The 24,787-nt window shown below is 44.9% G+C and overlaps 1 protein-coding gene across 4 annotated transcripts in view; it reads right to left on the bottom strand.

Annotated features, from left to right (window-relative positions):
* Positions 1-24,787, bottom strand: part of foxp4 (forkhead box P4) — a 390,222-nt gene that overhangs the window by 202,540 nt on the left and 162,895 nt on the right. For all 4 annotated transcript variants that reach the window (XM_060845038.1, XM_060845040.1, XM_060845041.1 and 1 more), the window contains exon 3: positions 5,286-5,375. In XM_060845038.1, coding sequence (XP_060701021.1) covers positions 5,286-5,375 — 90 coding nt within the window. The remainder of the gene's footprint in view (positions 1-5,285; positions 5,376-24,787) is intronic.

Raw genomic sequence — 24,787 nt, 5'->3', positions numbered from 1 at the left:
TTTTCGGTGATTTTTTAACTCAGTAACATTGTTTACATCTGACTCCTTCACCAATTAGATGCAATGGGCATGATGGCCACCCATTCACCCATTTCAGCTTCAATATTTATCTTAAGTCTCAATCACTCCTTTACCACAATGTGCACATGCTTTGCCTTTTAGTCCGGGCTCCCTCACAATCTGTTCCCCTTGTTCCTCGTTCCCCTCTGTTAACCGTATATAAAATATATTTCTCAGCCTTGTTCAGATCTGTAGGAGAGTCATACCTAAATGTTCATCCTATTTTTCTCTCTCTCTGCTAATTTTCTGTTTATTTCTAGCCTCTGTAGCATTTTGCTTTTACCAGAAACTTAGTGATGGAGTGTCAATGTGCGAGGATTCTACGTTGCTCAGAGCTCTCCCTGGGCATGATGCTGCTGCTGTGACCCTGTGAAGACAGGGAGATGCTGGCAACATCCAGGTGGGACGACAGAGAGCTCAGAAGGTCATATATTACAAGATATCAGGAGAGAAACCTGGCTAAAGGGGTAGGTTTTAAGGAGGAGAGAGGTGTAGAGAAGGAATTTCACAGCTTGATGTCCAGGCAGCTCAAAACACAATCACCAATGGTGGAGCAAGTAAAACTGGGGATTCTTAGGATATCACAGTTAGGACATTACAGGCTATATATAAATGCAGGTCAGTGTTAGTGGAATATATCAGCAGCAAAGGTTCATCCATTAAGTATAGACAACACAAAACCAAGTAGATGAAAGGGCAAGATGTTCCGCTATTCAATAGGATCCCAGCTGATTGGTCATTCCCCACATGTGGCATAGTTAGATGAGATCACGACATATGACATTCTAATATAAAGCCACTCTATGTAGCACCAACAGGATTAATAGCTCCAGGAATTGAAGTAGTGATGATATTGGTGCGAGTGATACTGAAGGTGATAGCAATCATTCTGGGCTGTTCTTGTGTCTTTACTATTGGTGGTCAGGAAGCACAGACTGGAGATGATGCATAAGTCTGAGATCTTTGAGCAATGTTTGTGGTTAGTGCTGGAAATAAACTGCAAGATATCTGTCCCAATAAAACCGCAGTCTTGATAGCTTCCAAGGATGAATAAATGATTTATTTATTATTATTTGCATTTTACAGTGAATAAAGGAGTAAAGTATAGTGAGAAACTTCAGCAGTCACCAAAATGCAGTGCCATTTTGAATAGTTTAAGGATAAAAAGGATGAAAGTTTTAACTGGGAGAGAGTCCTGAATCCCAAGCCAGCTCACCAACAACACCTGCACCCGTCCCCCTCTCCCACCTCCTTGCCTCCTGTACTAATGCCACCAACATAGGAGTCGCCACTCTTTAGGCTCATCTCACCAATGCTAATGCCACCGCCAATGCTGGGCCCTATGCTGAACCGTCGCAACCGAGAGTCTCCAGCTCTACTGCTGCCTCACCGATGCTAGGAGAGCCAGCTCTGGGCTGACTCCAATCAAGAGTTACTGGCTCAGCTGCCAGACCAGATCTCCATCATCGCCAAGGATCCCGCTCCAACCACCCTCCAAGAGACATTGCCATCTTGAAACGTTTGCCACCACTGCCACCTCCGAATGCTTGAGGAGCTTTGGCCCTGCTGCTGCCATGCCCGACCACCAGGAGGATGGTCCCTGCCACTGTTGCTGCCTCCAGTCACCATGAGGAGCCATGTCCACCATCGTCTCCAACCTCCAGGAGGAGAAGCAGCCATCCAGCACGTGGCCTGCTGTAGCTGCCGCACTGATTCTGGTGTCTGCCCCACCATAAAAGGAAAAGAAAGAAAGCAGTGGGAGTGGATGAGTCCCCAGCAGCAGCCCACTCTCAGCCCTGTTACTCTGGGGAACACTCAGATCATACAATCCAGGCAGTGATATATTCCCCCAAAACCACATCAGAGGTGACAAGAGTCTTTCATTCCAGCTAGATCCCACATCTCCTCTTCCAGAGAAGACACATCACAATACCACCGAACCGTGCAATGGTGAGTGTTCACCCAGGTGGTCAGCAGCTCTCCTGAACCGCACTGCCCGTGGGAAGGTGGTTGTTGCTCGAGCTCTACAACACGTACTGGGTCCCACACCAGGCCCTGGCTGTGGGTGGTGCTCACAGAGGAGGAGCTGAAGGCTTACAGCAGAACAGGCAAATGGTTGGTTCTCCTCGGGCACTCCCTGTCCCTCCCCTCCCAGCCCAGTAATTTGAGATGTGAGGACGCGGAGGTTCCTCAGACACCGAATGTCTTTGAGTGAGTCCCTCGGGTTGTTCACCAGACCCTTAGCCATTGTCTGAAGATTAATTTCACACTAAAAGGCAGCAAAGTGGGAAGCTCATTTACACGCCTTAGTGCCACAGATGTAATGGGGGTAGAGGCAGGTTGATCCCCACCATCCTCCCTGTTGATTAAAGAAAAACAAGAGAAGGCCATTCACCCCTTCAAGCCTGCTCCTCCATTCAATAGGCTCCCCTTTGATCCTTTTAGCTCGAAGAACTATATCTAATTCCTTCTTGAAAATATTCAGTGCTTTGGCCTCAACTAGTTCCTGTGGCAGAGAATTCCCCAGGCTCCCCACTCGCTGGGTGAAGACTGTTCTCCTTATCCCAGTCCTAAGTGCCGAACCTTGTATCCTTAGATTGTGACCCTGGTTCTGGACTCCATGGTCATCAGGAACATCCTTTCTGCATACACCGGTCTAATCCTGTTAGAATTTTATAGATTTCTATAAAATCCCCTCTCATTCTTCTAAACTCTAGTGAACACAGTCCTAACTGACCCAGTCTTTCTTTATACATCAGTCCTGCCATCTCAGGAGTCAGTCCGATAAACGTTTGTTACTCTCCCTCCACCGCCAGATTATGCCCTGCTGCCACCAACCTCACCACAGGAGAGGGCACTAGATTCCATCCAACGAGAGGCTCAGCATATTGGAATTTAACAACTTAGCTCACCGAAGCCCCTCTCCTCAACCACACACAACTCTGCAGAGAACAGGGAGTGAATGAGGCACAGTCAGGAATACCGTGCTCCAAACTTTAACAGGAGAGATGTGGATGACTGTCAGGGATTGTTTTCCAGGATGTCTTGCAAACACAAGGAGAAATTAACAAAACCTGTCTTAAAATATGCAAAGGAGACCTGTGCTGAGATTGTCTGAAGTACTTGCTGTGAGAATGGACAACTCACGAGATGCTGTGAGTATTTTGTGTGTAGGATGCTCAATGAAGAACAAGAGACATGGAGCTCTGTTTCCTTGCTGTGTCTGGGCTAGTAATAGATGACCCTGTCGATGACCTCCCATCCTGACTGGAGCAGTAATTTCCAGGAGATAGGGTTTCCATGTTGGGTGTAACTGGGCAACTGCATCTTAGATACTCATGAAATGAAACTGTTCCATTTGTGCTCAAATATTAAAATCATTTCCTATTGTTCCAACTGGACAGTGCAATAGAATGTAATTAGTTTCAGTTTCTCGGTGTGTTGGTACAGTAATGTCATGTAGTCTCAGTAAAGCAGCTGAAAATGCTTTACACCAAAAACCTCAACAAAGACTACCAACCCTCCACCAGATTTAAAAACCTCTGAAAATAGCATCAAACATCTCTACTGAACCATTTAGAGATATACACTGGTCTGTTTCTCAGCAAGGGAAGCACTTTTTGAATGGCAAGAATCTTTTACAACATTTTGACTGGTAACTGTGGTCCTATTGAATTCACATCAACTGGAATGGCTTCAGGGAGTGCAGTAAAAGGCCAGGGATTGGATTTCATCAGCAACACTCAATCCTCATTCATTGTATTCAACGTATCAATAGCATGTCTCTCACTTCTTGGCATACACCCTTATGACATTCTGTAGTGTAGGCGCAGGGTCCAGGTTTGTGATTTCAACCAAATAGAATCATAGAGTTGTACAGCACAGAGACAGGCCCTTTGGCCCTGATTGGCCCATCCCGATCAAAATGTCCCTAACCCCATTTCCCTGCACTTGGCCCATATCCTTCTAAACCTTTCCTATCCATGTATTTGTCCAAATGCCTTTTAAATGTTGTTAATGGACCCACCTCAATGACTTCTGCTGGCAGCTCATTCCCTGTGTGTAAAAGCATTGCCCCTCAGGTTCCCTTTTATTCTTTCCCCTCTAACCTTAAAACTAATGCCCTCTAGTTCTCAATTCACAATTCCTTGGAAAAATACTGAGTGCATTCACCCTACCTATGCCTCTCATGATCTTATACACGTCTATAACATCTCCCCTCAATGGCTTATGCTCAAAAGAAAAAAGTTGTATCACTCCCTATAACTCAGGCCATTGAGTCCTAGCAACATCCTTGTAAATTTTTTCTGCACTCTTTTCAGTTTAATAACATCCTTCCTATAGCAAGGTGTCCAAAACTGAACACAATACACCAAGTGTGACCTCACCACCACTCTGTATAACTGCAACACAACTTCGCAACTTCAATCCTCAGTGTCCTGACAGATGAAGGCCAATGATGAAACCTTTTCAATAAGTTTACAGCTGAGTTTCCATTGGAGTTTATTAATAATTTCCTGGGAATTACCTCTGCTAACCAAGAACGGACAGCAGCAGTAGTTATTGACCAGGAACCAATAAAAATGAATCCTGATAGAGTGTCCTTCATCAGAGCCACATTCTCTCAAATGGATGGTGCTCAACCTATTCAAATGGTCTCACATGAACGAGATGGATAACTGCAGGCAGGCAGCAGGGCAGCATCCTCCTCGGGAAATTGTATCTTGGTTCCTCAGCCAATTTCCAGAATTTTGCTTTCACAGTCTGTCTGGTCAGGTTGGCAGCTCCTGTAGTGTGTGTGTGTGTGTGTGTGTCACAGTGTCAGCTCCTGTACTGTGTGTGCGTGCGCGTGTGTGTGTATGTGTGTGTGTGTCTCAGTGTCAGCTCCTGTACTGTGTGTGTGTGTGTGTGTGTGTGTCACAGTGTCAGCTCCTGTAGTGTGTGTGTGTGTGACAGTGTCAGCTCCTGTACTGTGTGTGTCACAGTGTCAGCTCCTGTACTGTGTGTGTGTGTGTGTGTGTGTGTCTGTGTATGTATGTGTGTGTGTGTCTCAGTGTCAGCTCCTGTACTGTGTGTAAAGGGGAATTATTGACTCCAATGTCTCAGAGGCAGCTCTTTCAATGGCAAGTACAGATTGCTCATACATGGCTGGTTGGGTATTACCATCTGCCCATTATCTTACACATGCTAACCAGCCCTGTATCCGGTTGATGTGTTATACAAACCTGGACTGTCTGCTGTTGCTTGTCATTGGCTGGAGGAGAGTTGAGGCCAGTTGCCTGTTGCAGGAGGAGCTGTCTTGCTGCTTGAAGAGCCTGGAACCAAGGAGAAAGAAGGAAAATGAGAAAAAGCTGTTGATACCAAAACTTTTTATTTATTGATATACATTGGATGAGTGATCAGATGTTAACAGCTAACACCATCAGGTCATCTGTAGCCTAACATTCCCACCTGTATCCGATCATTCTACCTGTACCTGAGCATTCCCACCTGTACCTGACCATTCCCACCTGTACCTCAGCATTCTCACCTGTATATGACCATTCCCACCTGTACCTCAGCATTCTCACCTGTATCTGACCATTCCCATCTTAACGTGACCATTCCCACCTGTATCTGACCATTCCCACCTGTACCTCAGCATTCTCACCTGTATCCGACCATTCCTACCTGTATTCGATGATTCCCACCTGAAAATGATCATTCTACCTGTACCTGAGCATTCCCACCTGTATCCGACCATTCTCACCTGTACCTGACCATTCCCACCTGTACCTCAGCATTCCCACCTGTATCCAACCATTCCCACCTGTCAATCCTGTGCAGCAGTTTCTGGAAAGTTGCTATTAATAGCACTGCAGATGAAATCTTTGTGAACTGTAACTTTTAATCTTTTTGATTCAATCTCTGATAATACTTGGTAAATTAGCTACAATTTCACGTCACATTTAATTTCACATTCAGGAGACATTGCTAAAAGTCCGGAGTGTCACATACGCCACACACACGGATTTCAGTGTGCAGGGTGAGAAATGATTCACATGTTCATGGTTACTGTCCCCAGATCCTCTGAGATCAACAACACCAGCAACTTCCAGGCTGTTTCCTTGACTCCAAGTGGTTTCAGAGAGAAGTAGAATTATCTCCAATGTTCTTGTACAAAATGCTCCTACTGCAGACAGCCTGGGAACAAGTCTAACCACAGAGCCACTGTCTAACCTTGCAACAACAGCTTTCATCTCTTCAGCATCTTTGACCTGAGACAACATCTAATGTGCTTCACATGAGTATACAAAAATCCACAGCAAATCAAAGGAGCTAAAAAGGCAAGTCATATTAGATCCAAAATGTTAACTCTGTTTCTTCCTCCACAGAGTTTCTCCAGCAATTTCTGTTGTTTCGGATTTCCAGCATTTGTTGTATTTTGTTTCTATTTGAAATAACAGAAGGAGTGATCACCAGTTTGGCTAAAGGAGAGAGAGCAAGTGGAAGACAGTTTTAATAAGGGAATTCTTGGATAACAAATAATAGCAGCTCTCATCAGGAGAAATCTGAAGGAACATTTACAAGTCCATAACGGCTGTTCTGGGAAAGTGACAGCACCAACAATGAAGGAGTTTGATGCTGGTTTCTGTATTCTGTAAAGGTATTCAGTTCAGAAAGAGAAATCAGTTTAGAATAATTAAGAAGAACAGGCCAGATTAAAGTTGCACCTGGTCATTAAATAAGTGGCGCAGGACAAATGCCTCTCCCTGGAGCCCTGGGTTCAAGTCCCACCTGCTTCAGAGATCTATCATAACAGCTGTCGGAATGGGTTGATTGGAAATATCGACATGGAGTTCATTCTAGTACAGAGATCACACCAATATCTGAGAAATTATACAATCGAACATCGCTGTTGTTTAATGTCTAACAACAATACAGTGATTGCATTCCTTAACTGCTCGCAACTCAACATTATATTTCACATAAAGCCTGCACAGACCAGGCTTCTTGAGTGAAGGTTGTGAGTGACCATTACATTGTGAAGGATGCTGAAAGCGAAGATGACAGTCAAGGTTGAGCAGTCTCTCCCGGTGGGTTCACGTAGAAAACATTGATATAGAAAAAAATTTGAAACTTGGAGCAGGAGCAGGCCATTCGGCCCTTTGAGCCTGCTATGCCATTCAATATGTGGGTGTGTCTACACTCCAAGAACTGCAGCAATTCAAGAAAGCAGCTCCCTCCCAGGACAATAATGGGTGGCCCAGCCAGTGACATCCACACCCCACAAGTAAAATGATAAAGGGAAGCTGTTAAAGATAAGTCAAATAACTGCAGACCCATCAGACTGACACCATTATCTCGCAGCTGATGAAGAATAATCTGCACTTTCTCTTTGCAAATGTAATGCAGTAAATGTTGGTCAGCACTGAATGAAAAAGGGCAGATACTCTCTGAAAACACATCTGAATATTTTAAACAAAGTGGAATACTCCATTAAGTCAAACAAAAAATCAAGAAGACAAAGGGGAAAAGAAATAACGTGCATTTATATAGCACCTTACACATGTCAGGATGTCTCAACCTGCTTTCCAAGCGATGAACACTTTTTTAAAAAGAACTGGTATCACTTTTGAAATGTGAGGAACTTGGCAATTAATTGGCGCACAGCGAGCTCTCTCAACCAGTAATGAGATCACGATGGGATAATCTGCGAGTAATCCTATCGAAATATGCTGTATATATTAGACTGACTGAAGCTGTTGACTCAACCAGCCCAGCGTGCCTGAGGGATAATCAAGTTCTGGAGACTTCACTGATGATTACCCTGAGGGATATGATGGACGGATTCTTGATTTCCCAGAGATTTATGGAATAGAGGAGTGGTCAGGATGATAGGATTGAAGCTAAGGATCAGCCATTGGGAATGGCAGGACAGGTTCAATGGGCTGAATGGTCTAGTCCGGCTTCTGTTTGTTTTGTCAATTCCCCCACCTCATCTCTGAAGCAATGACCATGGGACCTTTTACATTTACCTCAGAAGGCAGTCTCAGTTCAAAACCTAAAGTTCAGCTTCAAAACACGCATCAAATTTGCGAATGTACTTGGCCACAATTGTGTTCGGAGTAAACCTGAGAAAGTGATGGTGATTGATGACATTGCCCTGAGGTAGCGGAAGGATCCAGCCAACAGACATAAGTGACAGATCTCTCGCAGATTTAATTTAACACAAATAAATATAAAGTCTGACACAGTCGATGATTAAAATACACGGAGTTACTTTACATAATGAATGATATTGAACAAAGCAAGTGGAACTTGAAGGAAGTCTGCTAGTGATTATACCTTTCAGATCCACTCTATTAGGCCATAATATACAAAGGGAAAAAACAATAAAGATGAAAGGTATTGCATTGTTTTGGCACCTATTTTGACAACCTAAACAGCTTTACAGCCAATGAAGTGGCTGTTGACCTAGAGCCACCGTTGTAATGATGGAAACAGCTGATCTACCTCCAGCACTCAGAGAAACCGACGGTAAACTGAAACTAGGAGAAAGTGAGGACAGCAGCTGCTGGAGATCAGAGTCGAGAGTGTGACGCTGGAAAAGCACAGCAGGTCAGGCAGCGTCGGAGGAGCAGGAGAATTGATGTTTCGGGCAAATGGCCTTCTTGGTGCTCTGCTCAGAAGCCAGTTGGAGTTTGTTTCTTGGAATTGGTCACTCAGTCATTGAGAAATAACCTAGTCCCTGAGAAGGATGCAGAGAAGGCTCCAATCAGTGGGTCTCTTGTGTCAATGGGGAAAGGTTTGAAGGGTAGATACCATTAAAATAGTCATTGAAAAGACACCTGACTGCACTGAGACCAATGGGAAAGAGCAAACCAGAGGCAATGTTTCATTTGAAACCAGGTACACAGGATAAGGACCTAAAATTACAGTTAGAGAGAAACAAGACCATTGTCTCTGTCACATCTGTTTTGATGATGTCACCTTCTGTAGGGGAGGGACCTCAGAAATATACACCTTTTTCCTCAGCTGAGGATTCTCCAGCACCGTGGTTGACTGGACCCTCAGCTGAGTCTGATCCACCTCCTGCACTTCAACCCCCTACCACAACAACGACAGGGTCCCCTGCTCCTTACTAACCATCTCACCAGCATACACATCCAGAGGATCATTAGCCACCATTTCCACCACTTCCAGGTGCCTCCAACAGAGACATATTCCCCTCCTGTTCCTTGTGAGTATTCCACAAAGACTGTTCCTTCCAGAACACCTTGGTCCACCCCTACTTCAATCCCAACAGCCACCCACAGCCCCATGACAGCTTCTTATTCAATCTCCGAAGATGGAACGCCTGCCCATTTACTTCCTCTTTCCTCACTATTCAAGGCCCCAGACACACCTTCCAGGTGAAGCAGTGATTTACCTGCACTTCCCTCAATCTAGTCTTCTGTATTCACTCCTCACAATGTGATCTGCTCTACACCGCTGCTCTTTTCCAGAACATATATGCTCTGTCATTAAAAATGACCAAGAACTCCAGTTGCCTGCCATTTCACCACACCACTCTGTACCACTGTGTACCCCTGTGTATCCCTGTATATCCCTGTGTATCACTCTGTACCACCATGTACCACCATGTACTCCTGTGTACCACTCTGTACCACCGTGTACCCCTGTGTACCACTGTGTACCCCTGTGTACCACTCTGTACCACCGTGTACCACGTTGTACCACCATGTACCCCTGTGTACCCCTGTGTACCACTCTGTACCACCATGTACCACCGTGTACCACTGTGTATGCCTCTGTACCCCTGTGTATCTCTCAGTACCACTCTGTACCATAATGTACCATCGTGTGCCCCTGTTTACCACTCTGTATCACGTGTACCACTGTGTACCACAAGACCATACGATATAGGTGTAGAATTAGGCCATTCAGCCCATCAAGATTGCTCTGCCATTCGATCATGGCTGATAATGTTTCTCAGCTCCACCCTCCTGCCTGCTCCCCATAACCCTTGGTCCCCTTGCTAATTAAGAACCTACCTATCTCTGTCTTAACCCCTGATGTCCAACTATCAATTTTGCAAACCTATGTTATACCCCACTAGGCCAACATGTCTTCCTGAGGTGTGGTGCCCAGATCAACGCACAGTCTCCAAGTAGGGCCTAACCAGGGTTAGACAAGATGGACAACCTCTCTCATCATTTACCTTAATCTGTGTAAGTTGACATATTCACCAATTCCTGTTTTTTAAGCCAATATCTGATAATCCTCCTTTCGGAATACAGGCAGTTCATAAACTGATGGCAGCAAAAGCAACTCTTACAAACCAGAGATCCCGAAAAATAAGTGGAACCCTGAGCATCAGAAGGGCCAATCTGCTGAACGTGTCCCTGCCCTCCCTCACAGGGCCCTAATGTCAACAATAAAAGTGAAATCTTTAAATGTAATTTGTTGAAATACAACTTCAAGAAACTATATAATAAAAGTTTCAGATCATGACAGAAATCGTCTCCCCCACTGAGTTCACCCAGTGCCTCGTGACCCCACAGCTGCCTATCCTCTTTAAATCAAATTGAATTTGATTTCAAAAATGAGGTTTATCTCTTTATTGCCTTCTCCCCGATATTTCTCCCAGCACCCTGACCTCAAACACCCAGTGCCAAACCAATCTCACTGACCCACTGACTTGCCACGCTGACTCCCTGTATGCAGACTGAACTGGTACCTCCCAGTAAAATAACCAGGCACCTCGCTTTCACACACAAACTCAGTCATCAGTAATGCCAGTAAAATAACTATTTGTATAGATCACACATCACTGCACTCAGGAGACATCTACCCTTACTGTAGCAGTTTAACCATAACCTAACCCTTAATTCAGTTTCAATACCCAACCCATACCCCAACATTAACTTAAGTCAACGTAACTCTTAAGTCTTTAACCCTAATCATAAAATCAAACTTGAACCCAACTTTCAAACATAAACCAAAGGTTAACTCTAACCTCGATCCCTGATCTTAATATAAACCCAAACCCTTAGCCTAACAGCTTAACCCCTTAAAGTACAGGTCAGCTGTTAACTGATTGAATGCTTGATCATGCTCAAGGGACTGAACAGTCTGCAATGTTCTCATACTCAATGTCAGCTTGGGATTTGGCAGCAGTGGAGTTGGAACAGAGTTGAGCTGAGGCTAAACTGCCTCTCCAGCCAGAAACCACCCGCGGCAGATGGATTTTATGAGGCTTTCCTGATACAAGCATGTCTGAGGTCAACTGACTGAGATGACGGGCCTCTGTTAGGTGCTGCCAGTCTGCAACTTTGTCCAGACCTCTTAAGCCACCTGTTTCATCCTGCTCTGTGGTCCCTGCTTTCTGGCAAGTCTGGATGTTCCCCCAGCTCCAGAGGATGATGGAGGGACAGCCCCTGGAAAGCACAAACGTTCCACACAGCAATCAGGAGCATATTCACTTGGTTCTCAGCTGAGACAAGAATGCTGATGGAAATATGCAAATGTTTTTTCTCTTTCCTTTATTAGTCTGCTATTCAGTTCCAGAGCCCAAAGCCACATCTTTATCATCAATAGTGGCTCTGTGGATAATACTCTCTTTCTTGATGTCAGAAGGTTGTAGGTTCCAATCCCTCAAAAAGACTTGAACACAAGGATTATAGTCGATATATCAGGGAGTGCCGCACTATCAGAGGGTCAGTGCTGAGGGAGTGGGCACTGTCGGAGGGTTAGTGCTGAGGGACTGCTGCACTGTCGGAGGGTCAGTGCTGAGGGAGTGGGCACTGTTGGAGGGTCTGTGCTGAAGGAGTGCTGCACTGTCGAAGGGTCTGTGCTGAGGGAGTGCTGCACTGTCAGAGGGTCAGTACTGAGGGAGTGCCGCACTGTCGGAGGGTCAGTGCTGAGTTTGACAGGCAGCATTTTGGCTGCAGCATTAAACTCATTGAGGGGATGGTGGTGTAATGATAATTTCACTTCATTGGGAGATAATTCAAGATGCAGACTCATGCCCATGAGGACGGGCATCGAAATCCCACCAGCACAGATGTTACAATTTAAATCCGATCTATAAAGTTTGGAATATAAAGCTAGGCTCTGTGCTGGTGAACATGACAATAGTTGTCAGTTGTTAAAAACCCATCTGGTTCCTTTAGGGAAGGAAAGTGCTATCGTTAGCTGCTCTGCCCTACATGTGACTGTTGACCCACAGCAACGTGGTTGACTCTGAGCTGTCCTCTACAATGGCCAAGTGAAACATTCAGTTCAAGGGCAATTACAGATGGGCAACGAAACTGATCCTGATTGTCAGCAGTGCCCATATTCCATAGATGAAAAAAGCAAAACAATTAAACTCATCATGCACGAGTCACTGGCTGTGTGAGACTCCTACATCCTGTGAAAGAATAAGGGGAAGGAAGATTAACTGCGTACACTGAATTGGACAGGCAGGTTAAAGTCTCTGCTTTGTGTTCCTGAGATTTTCTGTGTATTTGAGATGGAGCAGTCCACGTTGGGACTGTAGGAACTGAACTCTTGCCCCATGCTCTATAGATAGGCCTCCTTCCTGGAAGTGGTGCGATTGGATATTTACATCCAATCAAAGAGACAGGTGAGGTTTCACTTTAAACACTTCTGGCCGGGACAGTTCCTGTGACTGTGCACTGGAGTGCACATCACCTTGAAGTCTCTACAGTGAGAGCTGACCCTTCACCAGTCAGCTGTGCTCCTGAGAGATGAAGGGGAAAGCTGGAGGGAGTGTATTTCAGCCATCCTGGGCAGTGACTCCTCTGTAATATTCCCTGCAAGCTGAGGGACAATCTGCGCTGGCTGAGGGAGGCTCTGTCCACACTGAGAGAGGATCTGTCCACGTTGAGGGAGGATCTGTCCACGCTGAGGGAGGCTCTGTCCACACTGAGGGAAGATCTGTCCACGTTGACGGAGGATCTGTCCACACTGAGGGAGGATCTGTGCAGCCTTCAATGGCCGGGCAGCCTTTTGGCATGAAAGAGTGCAGTGAGGTTGTGGAGTGACACTTGTTAGAGTTGGCAGCTTCAGGAGGAGAGTGACAGGAAGCTGGAGGGAGACACACTTTGCGCACAGAGAAATTGCAGTCAGAAACCGCAGGTTCCACATGTGTCCACAAGATGTCTTTCCCAGTGTCAAGGCAGCAATGTGTTTCCTGAAACCTCACACTGAGTGTGCAGTCAGTCTTTACACCCTGACTGCCCCCTGCTTAACCCCACTGAAAAAGCAAAAAAAAAGCAAATTGACCCCCTGTGGGGGAATTTCCATTAAAAGTAACATTTTGGCAGACTTGGAAAGATAATTTAATTCTAGCGAGACACATACCAGATTTATGAAAAGACTGGATTGTGTCAAACCAGAAGTCACAGAGCAGTTTGATATTCTTGCAAATTCTACTTTTTTTAAATTCTGCCACTTTAGACAAACAGGACCGATAGTGTTTCTTTACAACCAAAGCTTTCCAGCCACTGACTCCAACTGCTCTCCCAAAGATGAAAAACATCTGTCTCATAAACTCACTTCTCTCTCTCTCCCAGCCCCACGTCCTGCCCTGCTGTCTCTGACTGACTCAAACACACACACACACATACACTCTCACACACCACACACACTCACACACACACACACAAACACACTCACACTAACACACAAACAAACACACACACACACACTCACACTCACACACACACACACACACAGGCACAGGCACACACACACACACACACACACTCACACACACACACACACAGGCACACACACACATGCACACACACATACAGACACACACTCACACACACCCACACACTCATACACACACACACACACACACACACACACACCAGCAATTTCACTTCGATCCAACCAAACCCCCACCCCCCAATAAAAAAAGGCTTTTTCTTTCTTTACTCAGACATAGCTACAGACATTTGGTCTCAGTGCCAACATAAGCACAGCGTTCAGAGAGGAGGGAGTGCAATACCAGCACTGCGCTTTGAAAAGAGAAGGCCATTAATTTTTCCCCTCCTTGAACAAAACGAGCATTGTTGTCCTGTGCCTCTGACAGATTTTATGAGGTCTCTGAGCTGGCAGAGAGGGAGAGAGAAAGAGTGTGGGGGTGGGTGGGGATGGAGGGGTCACTCGGGTGAGTGTGAAGTCTGGTACTGAGGGTGACAGCACACTGTTGCTGCTCTGTTATGTCAACATGCAGCCTGTAAATCTGCAGTGGGAGCCACAATTGATTCGCTACGCCATCACTGCCTCCTCTGTTAGGAGGAAACTTTCTTCAGACAACTAGCCAACCAGTACTGATCCCATCGGGAAGCTCCTGATTAATTTAAGGTTGTGTAACCTCCCAGCTCACCCCAGAATCTCAGAATTGTTACAGAGAGGCCATTCGACCTTATGCAAGCTCTCCAAATGAGCATCTCACCTCATGCTCTCCATTCGTCCCCCCTCCACATACTCCCCATAACCCTGAACCCTGCTCCTCTCTCACATAACCTTCCAATTCCCTTTTGATTGATCCAGCCCTCATCAAACTCTCAGACAGCACATTCTAGACCTGAACTGTTCACTTCAGTAAACGGGAGAAAGATGGGATTAGCGATTGAAAAGTGGTCGAGGGGATGCCAGCCTCTCGGATTTCAGTATTTCTGAGGTCATTATTGTCTCTGTTTCTCAGCCAAATGTCCAATTAGGGATCTCAGCAGCTGGACTTAACCAAGAGTTTGGTACCAACTCAACATTGAACTCCATATCGACCCTTTGTCCAATCTAGATGATGTTCAGGGAGATGATTTCCTACTCTGTAACCTCTGGGTGACAGTGTTACAAACTGAAGGCTGTGACCGTGGCTCAGACACAGGAATGTATTGCAAAGCAGGGACCTAACTGAACTCCTCAATTTCCATCCAGCTCTCTGTAATGTCAGGTTCATCTGTGCCCAGAGTTGTTGCATTGGGGAGGGCTGGGTGATGTGATGGGGGTCTCTTATACCAGAGTATGAATGAAACTGATAGTGTTTCATGGACATTTAGTTTTTGAGCCACATGTGATCTCTGTCCACCCCGGAGCTGGTTGTCAAAGTGATACAAGAATCATGAGGCCTTCATTCCAAACAGATAATGATGCACTCTTTGAGCATGTTGAACTCAGTTTAAAGATTGGTTTAATCTATTGCCTTAACTCAAGGCACTCGCTCCATTTAGACAATCCTTCAAGGGATTCCATATCAGCTCCACATGGTCAACTGGACAACTAGGAACAAGTTTCAAATAAAGGGTGTGTGTCCTTTGTGACAGACCCAACAGTCACCACAGGCCCTGAATATCCACACCAGCTACAGGGACAGTGAAATCACTTGCTAATGAGCAATATCACGCGTTCTTCTCTTTATTCCATGTTGTTAAGACCAGCATTTGTTGTTCATTGATAAATGCCTCTGAACTCTGTGGCTTCCTCAACTATCCCGGGGGCAGTTAAGAGTTAACCACATCGCTGCGAGTCTGGAGTCTAACGTAGGCCAGACCAGATAAAGATGACATGAACCTGATGAGTTTGTACTTCAATTGACGTTAGTTGTTATCGTCAACGTCACTCAGACTAACTTTATATTCCAGATTAATCATTTTAATTAATTAATTACATTGCCATTGGCCCCCTGACTGTGATCAATGAGAAGTCACAGTTGAAGGCTGGCTTCATTACCAGTGACTGCCCAGCTCCTCAATGAACCAAACACACCTCATCCCTCTTGCAAAACTGAAACCTCACCAAATCGGTCTTTTATCATCTCCTTGACTTCTTTCCTTGAGTAAAATTTTCAGAAGCGCAGCACAGGTTTATGAGTCAGATCTCTATGATCAGTATATGAGCTTGAGTTGTTTCCAGCTGCCCTGGAGCTGATCAAATCAGCACCATGTCTATTCCATATCCGAGTGAAGGACTTCATTTTTCTTGGTGGACCCCGCTCTGAAATTGGTCAAAATCTAAGAGAGATTCTGTGAAATTCTTCATCTTAAGCAAATAACTGTGGGTACTGGAGGTTTCACACAAAAGCAGAAATTGCTGGAGAGACTCACCAGGTCTGCCAGCATCTGGGAAGGAAACAACGGAAATGTTTCGAGTCAGTGACTTTTCATCAGAACAGAGAGCAGCAGGAGAAAGGTGATATATATACTGAAGCCAAAGTAGGGGTTAAGGGTAGGGATGGGAGCCTGGGGGGTGGTGGGCGGTGTGATGGTTGTGCGAGTGCGTGTGCGGAGGAGAGGGGTATGGGAGGAGATGGAGCTGAGAGAAGAGGGAGAGAGAGATCAGAGCATTACAGCCTGATCACAGGGTATTTACCCACCCCGGCCTAGGTATTTACCCAGGCCACCCCGGGGTATTTACCCAGCCCACCCTCAGGTATTTACCCAGGCCACCCTGGGGTATTTACCCAGCCCACCCTCAGGTATTTACCCAGGCCACTCTGGGTTATTTACCCAGCCCAGCCCAAGTATTTACCCAGCCCATCCTCAGGTATTTACCCAGGCCACCCTGGGGTATTTACCCAGCCCACCCTCAGGTATTTACCCAGGCCACCCTGGGTTATTTACCCAGGCCACTCTGGGGTATTTACCCAGGCCACCCTGGGTTATTTAGCCAGCCCACCCCCAGGTATCTACCCAGCCCAGCCCAGGTATTTACCCAGACCACCCTGGGGTATTTACCCAGCCCACCCTCAGGTATTTACCCAGGCCACCCTGGGGTATTTACCCAGCCCACCCCCAGGTATTTAGTCAGCCCACCCCTGGGTTTTTCTTCTGTCCTGGCCTGCTATCCATTATCTTCTTGTTTATGTACCCCTTTCATACTTCTCTCACTCTGGGCTCCATCTCCTCTTAACCCCTAACCTGTTCCCCCCTCGCCTTTGGCTTCTGTGTAAATACCACTTTTATCCTAACAGAGGGATGTATGCAATTAATGGTAGGTCCTGGGACTGTTGCTGAACAAAGAGATTGAGGCATGTCGGTGCGTATTTCCTTGAAAGGAGAGATGTAGATAGACAGGGCGGTGAAGAAGGCATTTGGGACACTTGTCTTCATTGGTCAGAACATTGAGGAGAGGAGTTGGGACTCATGTTACCGCTGTACAGGACATTGGTGAGGCCCCTTTTAGACTACTGCGTGCAATTCTAGTCACCCATCTCTCGGAAGGATATTGTGAAACTTGAAATGGTTCAGGGTGTTGCCAGGGTTGGAGCTATAGGGAGAGGCTGAACAGGCTGGGGCTGTTATCCCTGGAGCGTCGGAGGCTGAGGGGTGACCTTATAGAGGTTTATAAAATCATGAGGGGCATGGATAGGGTAAATAGACAGGGTTGAGAGTGTGTTGCTGGAAAAGCACAGCAAGTCATGCAGCATCCGAGGAGCAGGAAAATCAATGTTTCGGGCTAGAGCCCTTCATCAGGGAGGGCTTTTGCGCAAAATGTGATTTTCCTGCTCCTCAGATGCTGCCTGACCCACTGTGCTTTTCCAGCATCACTCTAATCTAGACTCTGATCTCCAGCATCTACAGTCCTCACTTGGTCCTGAATAGACATGGTGTTTTACTTAAGGGTGAGAAGACCAAAACTGAGGGCATAGTCTTGATGCGAGAAGAGAAAGATATAAAAGAGACCTAAGAGGTAACTTTTTCACGCAGAGGGTGTTGCATGTTTGGAATGAACTGCCAGAGGAAATAATGAAGACTGGTACAATTACAACATTTAAAAGGCATCTGGATGGGTGTATAAATAGGAAGGGTTTGGAGGGATATGGGTCAAGTGCTGGCAACTGAGACTAGGTCAGACAGGGATGTCTGGTCAGAGCCGACAAGTTGGGCTGAAGGGTTTGTTTCTGTGCTGTATGACTTTATGACTCTGTGCTAACAGTTCAGATGAAGAGACACTGGACGCAAAGTGTTAACTCTGCTTTCTTCCCACAGATGCTGCCAGACCTGCTGAGTTTACCCAACAATTTCTGTTTTTGTCCCTGAATTTCTTCTTGACTAAGTATGTGTCTGTTGGACAAACTACTGGGATGCAACATTTGAGATTAAATGAATTAACAAGAATAATTCTGATCCTGAACATTCAAGAATATACACATTACAAAAACTCTCCAAATTTCCACTTCTTATTTTATGTTCTGACAGTCAATACCCACTTAACACCTTGAAAGGAGTTTGTGTAGGCAATGTAATCAGGGAAGTTCTGAAATAAAATTGTAAAGAAAACTAGACAGAGAGAACAAGTCATTCACACAGATACTAAAAGGACAGGTGGAGATTAAAATAGAGACAAGGATGGAGATAGAGGGCAGGAAGATGGATAGCTAGAGGGAAGATAGTCAAGATAGAGAAGCCAGTGATGCAGGGAAGCTAAGAAGGAGCTCGAGTGAGAGAGTGTAGGGAGAGGAAGAGCAAGAATGGGAGAAAAGCAGAAAATAAATTAGACACACTGACAGAAATTGCTGCAGAATCTCAAGAGGTCTGGCAGTGTCTGCGCTGAGAGAAATAGAGTTGATGTTTCGAGCCCAGTGATGGACTGAAGGATGTAAATAGTGAGGTCCATAAGAAACTCACCCTCTTATTTAATTCATTTCTGGATCTGGGGTGATGCTGATAATGCTGGGCATTTATTGCCCATCCCTAATGGGTCCTTGGAAAGTTTGTGTAGCTGGATCTTTGCAGAGTTTGCTGTGAGTCTGGAGTCACCTGTTGACCAGGTAAAGATGGCAGATTTCCCTGACTAAAAGATTCTAATAAAGTAGATGTATTTTTACAATAACTGCTATTAGTTTCCTGCTCTTTATTATATCTTTGTGGAATTTATTGAATTTAAACTTCCCAGTAATTTCTGTTTCTGTCCCTGAATTTCTTCCTGACTAGTTATGTGTATGAAGCCATTATTCCAAGATTCAACAAAGTAAACTAAACTCTACTAGTCCCACAGTAACAGAGATTGGATCTGGATTAATCCTGACCATTCAGCTTTATGAAATTGCCCTTTAGCAATTTCTTAACAGCAATGGGAGGGATTTGATGGAAAGTGATTTGTGAAAACCATGTACAAATGGTTTTGAACATAGTGAGGCCAAAATAACACATGGAAACATGTCCGGGGCCAATGGGGCTTGAACTTGGGTCACCTGGTCTAGAGATAGGGATACTTACTCTGCCCACTAAGAGCTTTCTTCTCAATGCTGGGTAGATATTTTCTGATCAAAGAGGTAACATGGTCAATCTGTTCAGTGATGCTCTGATACACCGCTGGAGCAGGTATGATTTGGAATTGCCGGTGTTGGACTGGGGTGGACAAAGTTAAAAATCACACAACACCAGGTTATAGTCCAACAGGTATAATTGGAAGCACAATTAAACCTGTTGGACTATAACCTGGTTCTGGATCAGTGGTGCTAGAAGAGCACAGCAGTTCAGGCAGCATCCAGCGAGCAGCGAAATCGACGTTTCGGGCAAAAGCCCTTCATCAGGAATAAAGGCAGTGAGCTGGAAGCGTGGAGAGATAAGCTAGAGGAAGGTGGGGGTGGAGAGAGAGTAGCACAGAGTACAATGGGTGAGTGGGGGAGGAGATGAAGGTGATAGGTCAGGGAGGAGAGGGTGGAGTGGATAGGTGGGAAAGGAGCTAGGCAGGTCGGACAAGTCCAGACAAGTCATGGGGACAGTGCTGAGCTGGAAGTTTAAACCTGGTGTTGTGTGATTTTTAACCTGGAGCAGGTAGGACTCGAACATGGTCCTTTTGGTTCAGAGGTAAAGACGCTACCATTGCACCAAAATAATCATGATTTAAACTCATGCCCTCACTCTCTGTTCCATAGAGAATGAGATTAAAATTACACCCATTAAGATCAACAAGTGAAAAAGAGAACACAAGATAAATAAAGAAGTAAATGTAAACAAAGAGTGAATATAAAAAAGAGAAATGGTGCACTTTACAGCAATCTGGCAAAAACACCCAAACAGACTGCCAAAGGAGTGCATCACTCGGTTAACTCACTCTAGAGAAGGATTAGTGGAACTCAATTATCCCACTTATATCCTGTTCAAACATTCATGAAATGCCCTAAGACTATGTATTATTTCAGCTGCCTGGTGAATCCTAATATGCCGTTACAATCCTGCAGGATTTTAAAGATTTTGTATGATCTTATTGGCCAATATCAACAAAATGGGAGCTAAATCTCTGGGAATAATTAGTGCAGATATTTTAGTGATTTTTAATTTTGTTCATATCCATTTGATATGAAAGATACATAGACGTAAAAATGTTAGAACTGGGATAGTTTGCTCATTCACTTCCTACCCAGACTGACTGAGGTTTATACATCACAGCAAACCTCTCTAACGTTCAGTTGGCCTGGTTTCTGGTCTGGTGTCTGATGGAGGCATGGGGAGAGATGCAGGACATTGGTAAATGGTTGATTACAGACTTCCAAGTACAAGACTAGAAGCTGAGACTCCCCATCAAGCTGTGTGCACATGCCTGAGGACCTGTTTTTATAAAAAATGGAACTTTGCTAGACTCAAATTCCAGCAAATCTTGCTTTCACAGGTTAGAAAACACACAGCTACAGGTAGATATCTGCTCCTTGGATGCTGCCAGACCTGCTGTGCTTTTCCAGCACCACTCTAATTCAGACTCGGGTTTCCAGCATCTGCAGTCCTCGTTTTTATCTAGCAATTTCTAACCAGTGTGTGAAATTCAAAGCTCTCAAGAGATTTCAATTCGGCATTGCAAGCTGCAGTCATGGTCATGAACAGAGGAAGAGAAAGTTCCATCAGCCCCTCAAGATTTTCAACATTCAACTCGATCATGAGTGGTCTGTACCTCAACTCCACATTCTCTTGCTCTCTCGCTCTCTCTGTCACACAATTCCCCAGCAACTTCTGTTTTCATCCCTGGGTTTCTTCTTGACCAGGTATGTGCATGAAGTCATTATTCCAAGATTTAACAAGATAGCCTAAACTCTTTTGCTACTTTCATGCAACAAAAATTCAGCAGTTCCAATCTTAAAAGCTCCAATTTATCCCAACTGTTGCTCTCTTTTAAGAAGGGAATTCCAAATTTCCACTTACCCTTTGCACAAAGATCTCCTTCCTGGTGTCACTTCTAAAGTGTTTAAGATGTTGCTACTTTGTTTCTGACAGCTGCACTAAATTAAACAGTTTTTCTATATCCACCCTATTCAATTCTATTGGCATTTTAAACAACTCAATCCAATTAGACTTCCACCAACTAAGTTCCAATGAATTCAAGCCAAGTTTATGCAGTCTGTCCAGAAAGTGTAAGTCTTTCGGTTTAACTGTTATTCTGTTGAACCTGCTCTGATTGCCCCTGTAAGGACAATATATTCTTTCTGAGGTGGAGCTGCCCAAAACTCCAGGTATTCAAGATGGGATCTGACCAAGGTCCTGGTTGACCTCAATGTACTTGAAAAATATTGAAACAACCTGGAAGGAGGAGGATGTTTTAGATGTTCATGAAAGGATAGTGATCATGTTGGTCATCAGCTGGTAATCATGCAGTGATGAAAGACCATAACAGTGACACTCGGTGTGTGGTTATCCCCTTACACAAGTACTATCTCTACAAGCTAACATCCCACAGCATCCAGACTGATGCAGAACCCCAATGGCTGTTTGTTTCAGACTTCTAGGATCTGCACATCTTTAGATACTCTTATGACACTGTCTGTGTGATGCTGTCTGATGATTCATGGAGGGCATCTGCAGTATTCTGCTTTTGTTCAAGTGCCTCCGGTTAAGTGATAATATTACAAATGGCCTTCTGTATCTCCTAATGTGATCTGGAGATAATGAGGCCTTAGGTGCATGGACTGCCATGACTCAAGAAGGCAGCTTACCCACCACCATCTCAAGGGCAACTAGGGATGGGGTGATAAATGCTGGCCTAGCTAGTGATGCCCACATTCCACAAGTGAATAAAGAAATTCTAATTAATAGTGGTACTTCCTTTTGAAGAATGCTTAACAGTTAATCAAAACCCTTATAGGCTGGCTCAATAATTAGCACTGCTATCTCACAGCACCAGGGACCTGGGTTCGATTCCTGCCTCGGTCGACTGTCTGTGTGGAATTTGCATGTTCTCCCCGTGTTGATGTGGGTTTCCCTCAGGTACTCCGGTTTCCTCCCACAATCCAAAGATGTGCAGGTTAGGTGAATTGCCACGCTAAATTGCCCGTAGTGTCCAGGGATGTGTAGGTTAGGTGAATTAGCCACGGGGAATGCAGGCGTTACAGGGATAGGGTAGTAAGGTGGGTTTGGGTGAGATACTTTTTGATGGGGTAGTGTGGACTCGATAGACCAAATGGCCTGTTTCCGCACTGTAGGATTCTATGATTAGGGCGAAATTCACAACATGCTGTAATGTCTCTAAGATGTTCTAAATATATGTAACCATAATTACTCAAAACAATTAAGTATATTTGATTCCTATATGTCTTTTAGTTTATTGTCTTTTTGATTTTAGAAATAGTTACTTGTCCAACAGACAAACAAACTAGGTTTGTCAACTTCTCTGAAATTCTGGCTTTCCCATATTGTTTGAAATTTGAGTCTGTAGATCAGCTCACGGGGTGGGGGCGCGGGGTGGTTCTGGTACTTTGAGTGAGTCTGAGTATTATTTTGATTCTATAGATCAACTCACGGGGTGGGGCTGATATTTTGAGTGAGTCTGGGTATTATCATGCCCTGTACTGGTAGTCAGATTGGGCAAAGTACCATTGGAACAAAAACAGAAATTGCTGGAAAAACGCAGCAGATCTGGCAGCATTTAGTAGAGAGAAAGCAGAATGCTCCACTCCACCCCACCTGAAATATTAACTCTGCTTTCTCATCACAGCGGTCACAGCTGCTGGCTTTCCCACCAATTTCTGATTTCCAATATCCCCAGTTCTTTTATTTTGTTTTTATTTCGTGAAACATCCGCATTATTGGCCATACATTAGTTTGGGGTCTGTGTAACCATGTTCTGCTCCCAACGTGATCACAAACGCAAAGCCAGTACTCCCAATCCAATGCTAAGGGAGTGTTGCACTATCAGAGCTTACCAATAAGGCAATACATCAGGACCCTATCTACCCTCTCAGGTTGATGCAAGAGATTTAGAACATAGAACATAGAAAAATACAGCGCAGTACAGGCCTTTAGCCCTCGATGTTACGCTGACCCAAGCCCACCTAACCTACACTAGCCCACTATCCTCCATATGTCTATCCCACCCTGCCAAACTGGATTGGAATCCAAAGGTGAAAGAATAGCCATCCATTCCACTCAGTTAGAAATTATTTCAATAAAAATCATTACTTCTTGTGTAGCAAGTCCTTGCCTACGTTTACCTTCTATGTCTCTGCCACTTTGGCCCAGTCTCAGATTTTCCCCTCTCAAGTGCATGTCAAAAGGACACATGGACTGATCTTAAGAATGAACAGGAAGCTTCTCTCAATGTCCTGGCCACATGTATCAATCCAATGCTATTATAAAAACAGAGAATTTGCTGCATTATCGAGGTGCTGCATGTGAAATCTTGCCGTGCACAAACTGTTGCATTTCCTAAATTACAACAATAACTCTACTAAAAAACATGATTTAATTAGCACCTCTACTTCTGATGCCCTGGTCCCCAATTACACTTGCTTACCCTCACCACTCCCCACAGCTCCACTCCAATAGGTTCATCTAGGAACATCCTGGAACGCCAGGATAACCCCCAGGTGCTGCTCACTTCTTCTTATCTCTGAAATCTCCTCCAGCGCCCCCAACCCTCAGAGACTTGTGTCTTCCTTGAACTCTTCCCTCTTGTGGATAGCTGACTTCCATCGCCCCACTGTTGGTAGCCATGCCTACAGCTCCTAGCCCAAAGCTCTAGACTTCCCTCATCACTTTTCCCGAATGCCTGCTTAACTTTGGTTGACAAGTTGCAACAAGTGCCACAGGAGAGCATTTTTCTCTGAAAGGATCATTCTTCAGTGAAATTTTCTTCTGCAGGGAGCAGTAGAGGCTGGTTCCTCGTATATTTTAAGGGCTGTGTTAGGTTCTTGACTGACAGGGGAGCCAAAGAGAATTGGGTTAGTCAGGAAGTCAGCTCCCAGTCAGATTAGCCAAAACTGTACTGAAGAATGAAACTGGTTGGACAGGCCAAATGACCTACTCCTGTTCCGAAACCTTACATTCTTCGATTCTTGTTTCTGGCACTAGTTAAAGCTTACCTCTTTGACAAAGCTTTTGGTCATTTAACCTGATATTTCCTGCAATGTTCGTGTGAAATGCCTTCAAACATAATGTTACATAAAAGGTGCTGCATAAAACCATAAGACATAGAAGCAGAATAAGGCCATTTGGCCCATTAAGTCTGCTCTGCCATGGTTAATATGTTCCTCAACCTCATTGTGCCGCCTTCTTCCCATAATCCTCGATCCTCCTACTAATCAAGAACCTATCTACCTCTGTCTTAAATGCACTCAATGACTTGGCCTCCGTAGCCCTCTAGGGCAATGAGCTCCACAATCACCACTCTCTGAGAGAAGAAATTCCTAATGTCAGTTCTAAAGGGTCATCCTTTGACTCTGAGGCTGTGCCCTTGGGTCTAATCTCTCCCATTAGTGGATACATCTTCACCGCATCCACTCTGTCAAGGTCTC

The sequence above is a fragment of the Hemiscyllium ocellatum genome, chromosome 26, assembly GCF_020745735.1.
Source record: "Hemiscyllium ocellatum isolate sHemOce1 chromosome 26, sHemOce1.pat.X.cur, whole genome shotgun sequence".
Taxonomy (NCBI): domain Eukaryota; kingdom Metazoa; phylum Chordata; class Chondrichthyes; order Orectolobiformes; family Hemiscylliidae; genus Hemiscyllium; species Hemiscyllium ocellatum.
Note: the sequence above shows the minus strand (reverse complement) of the source record. Positions and strands in the feature narration are given on the sequence as shown.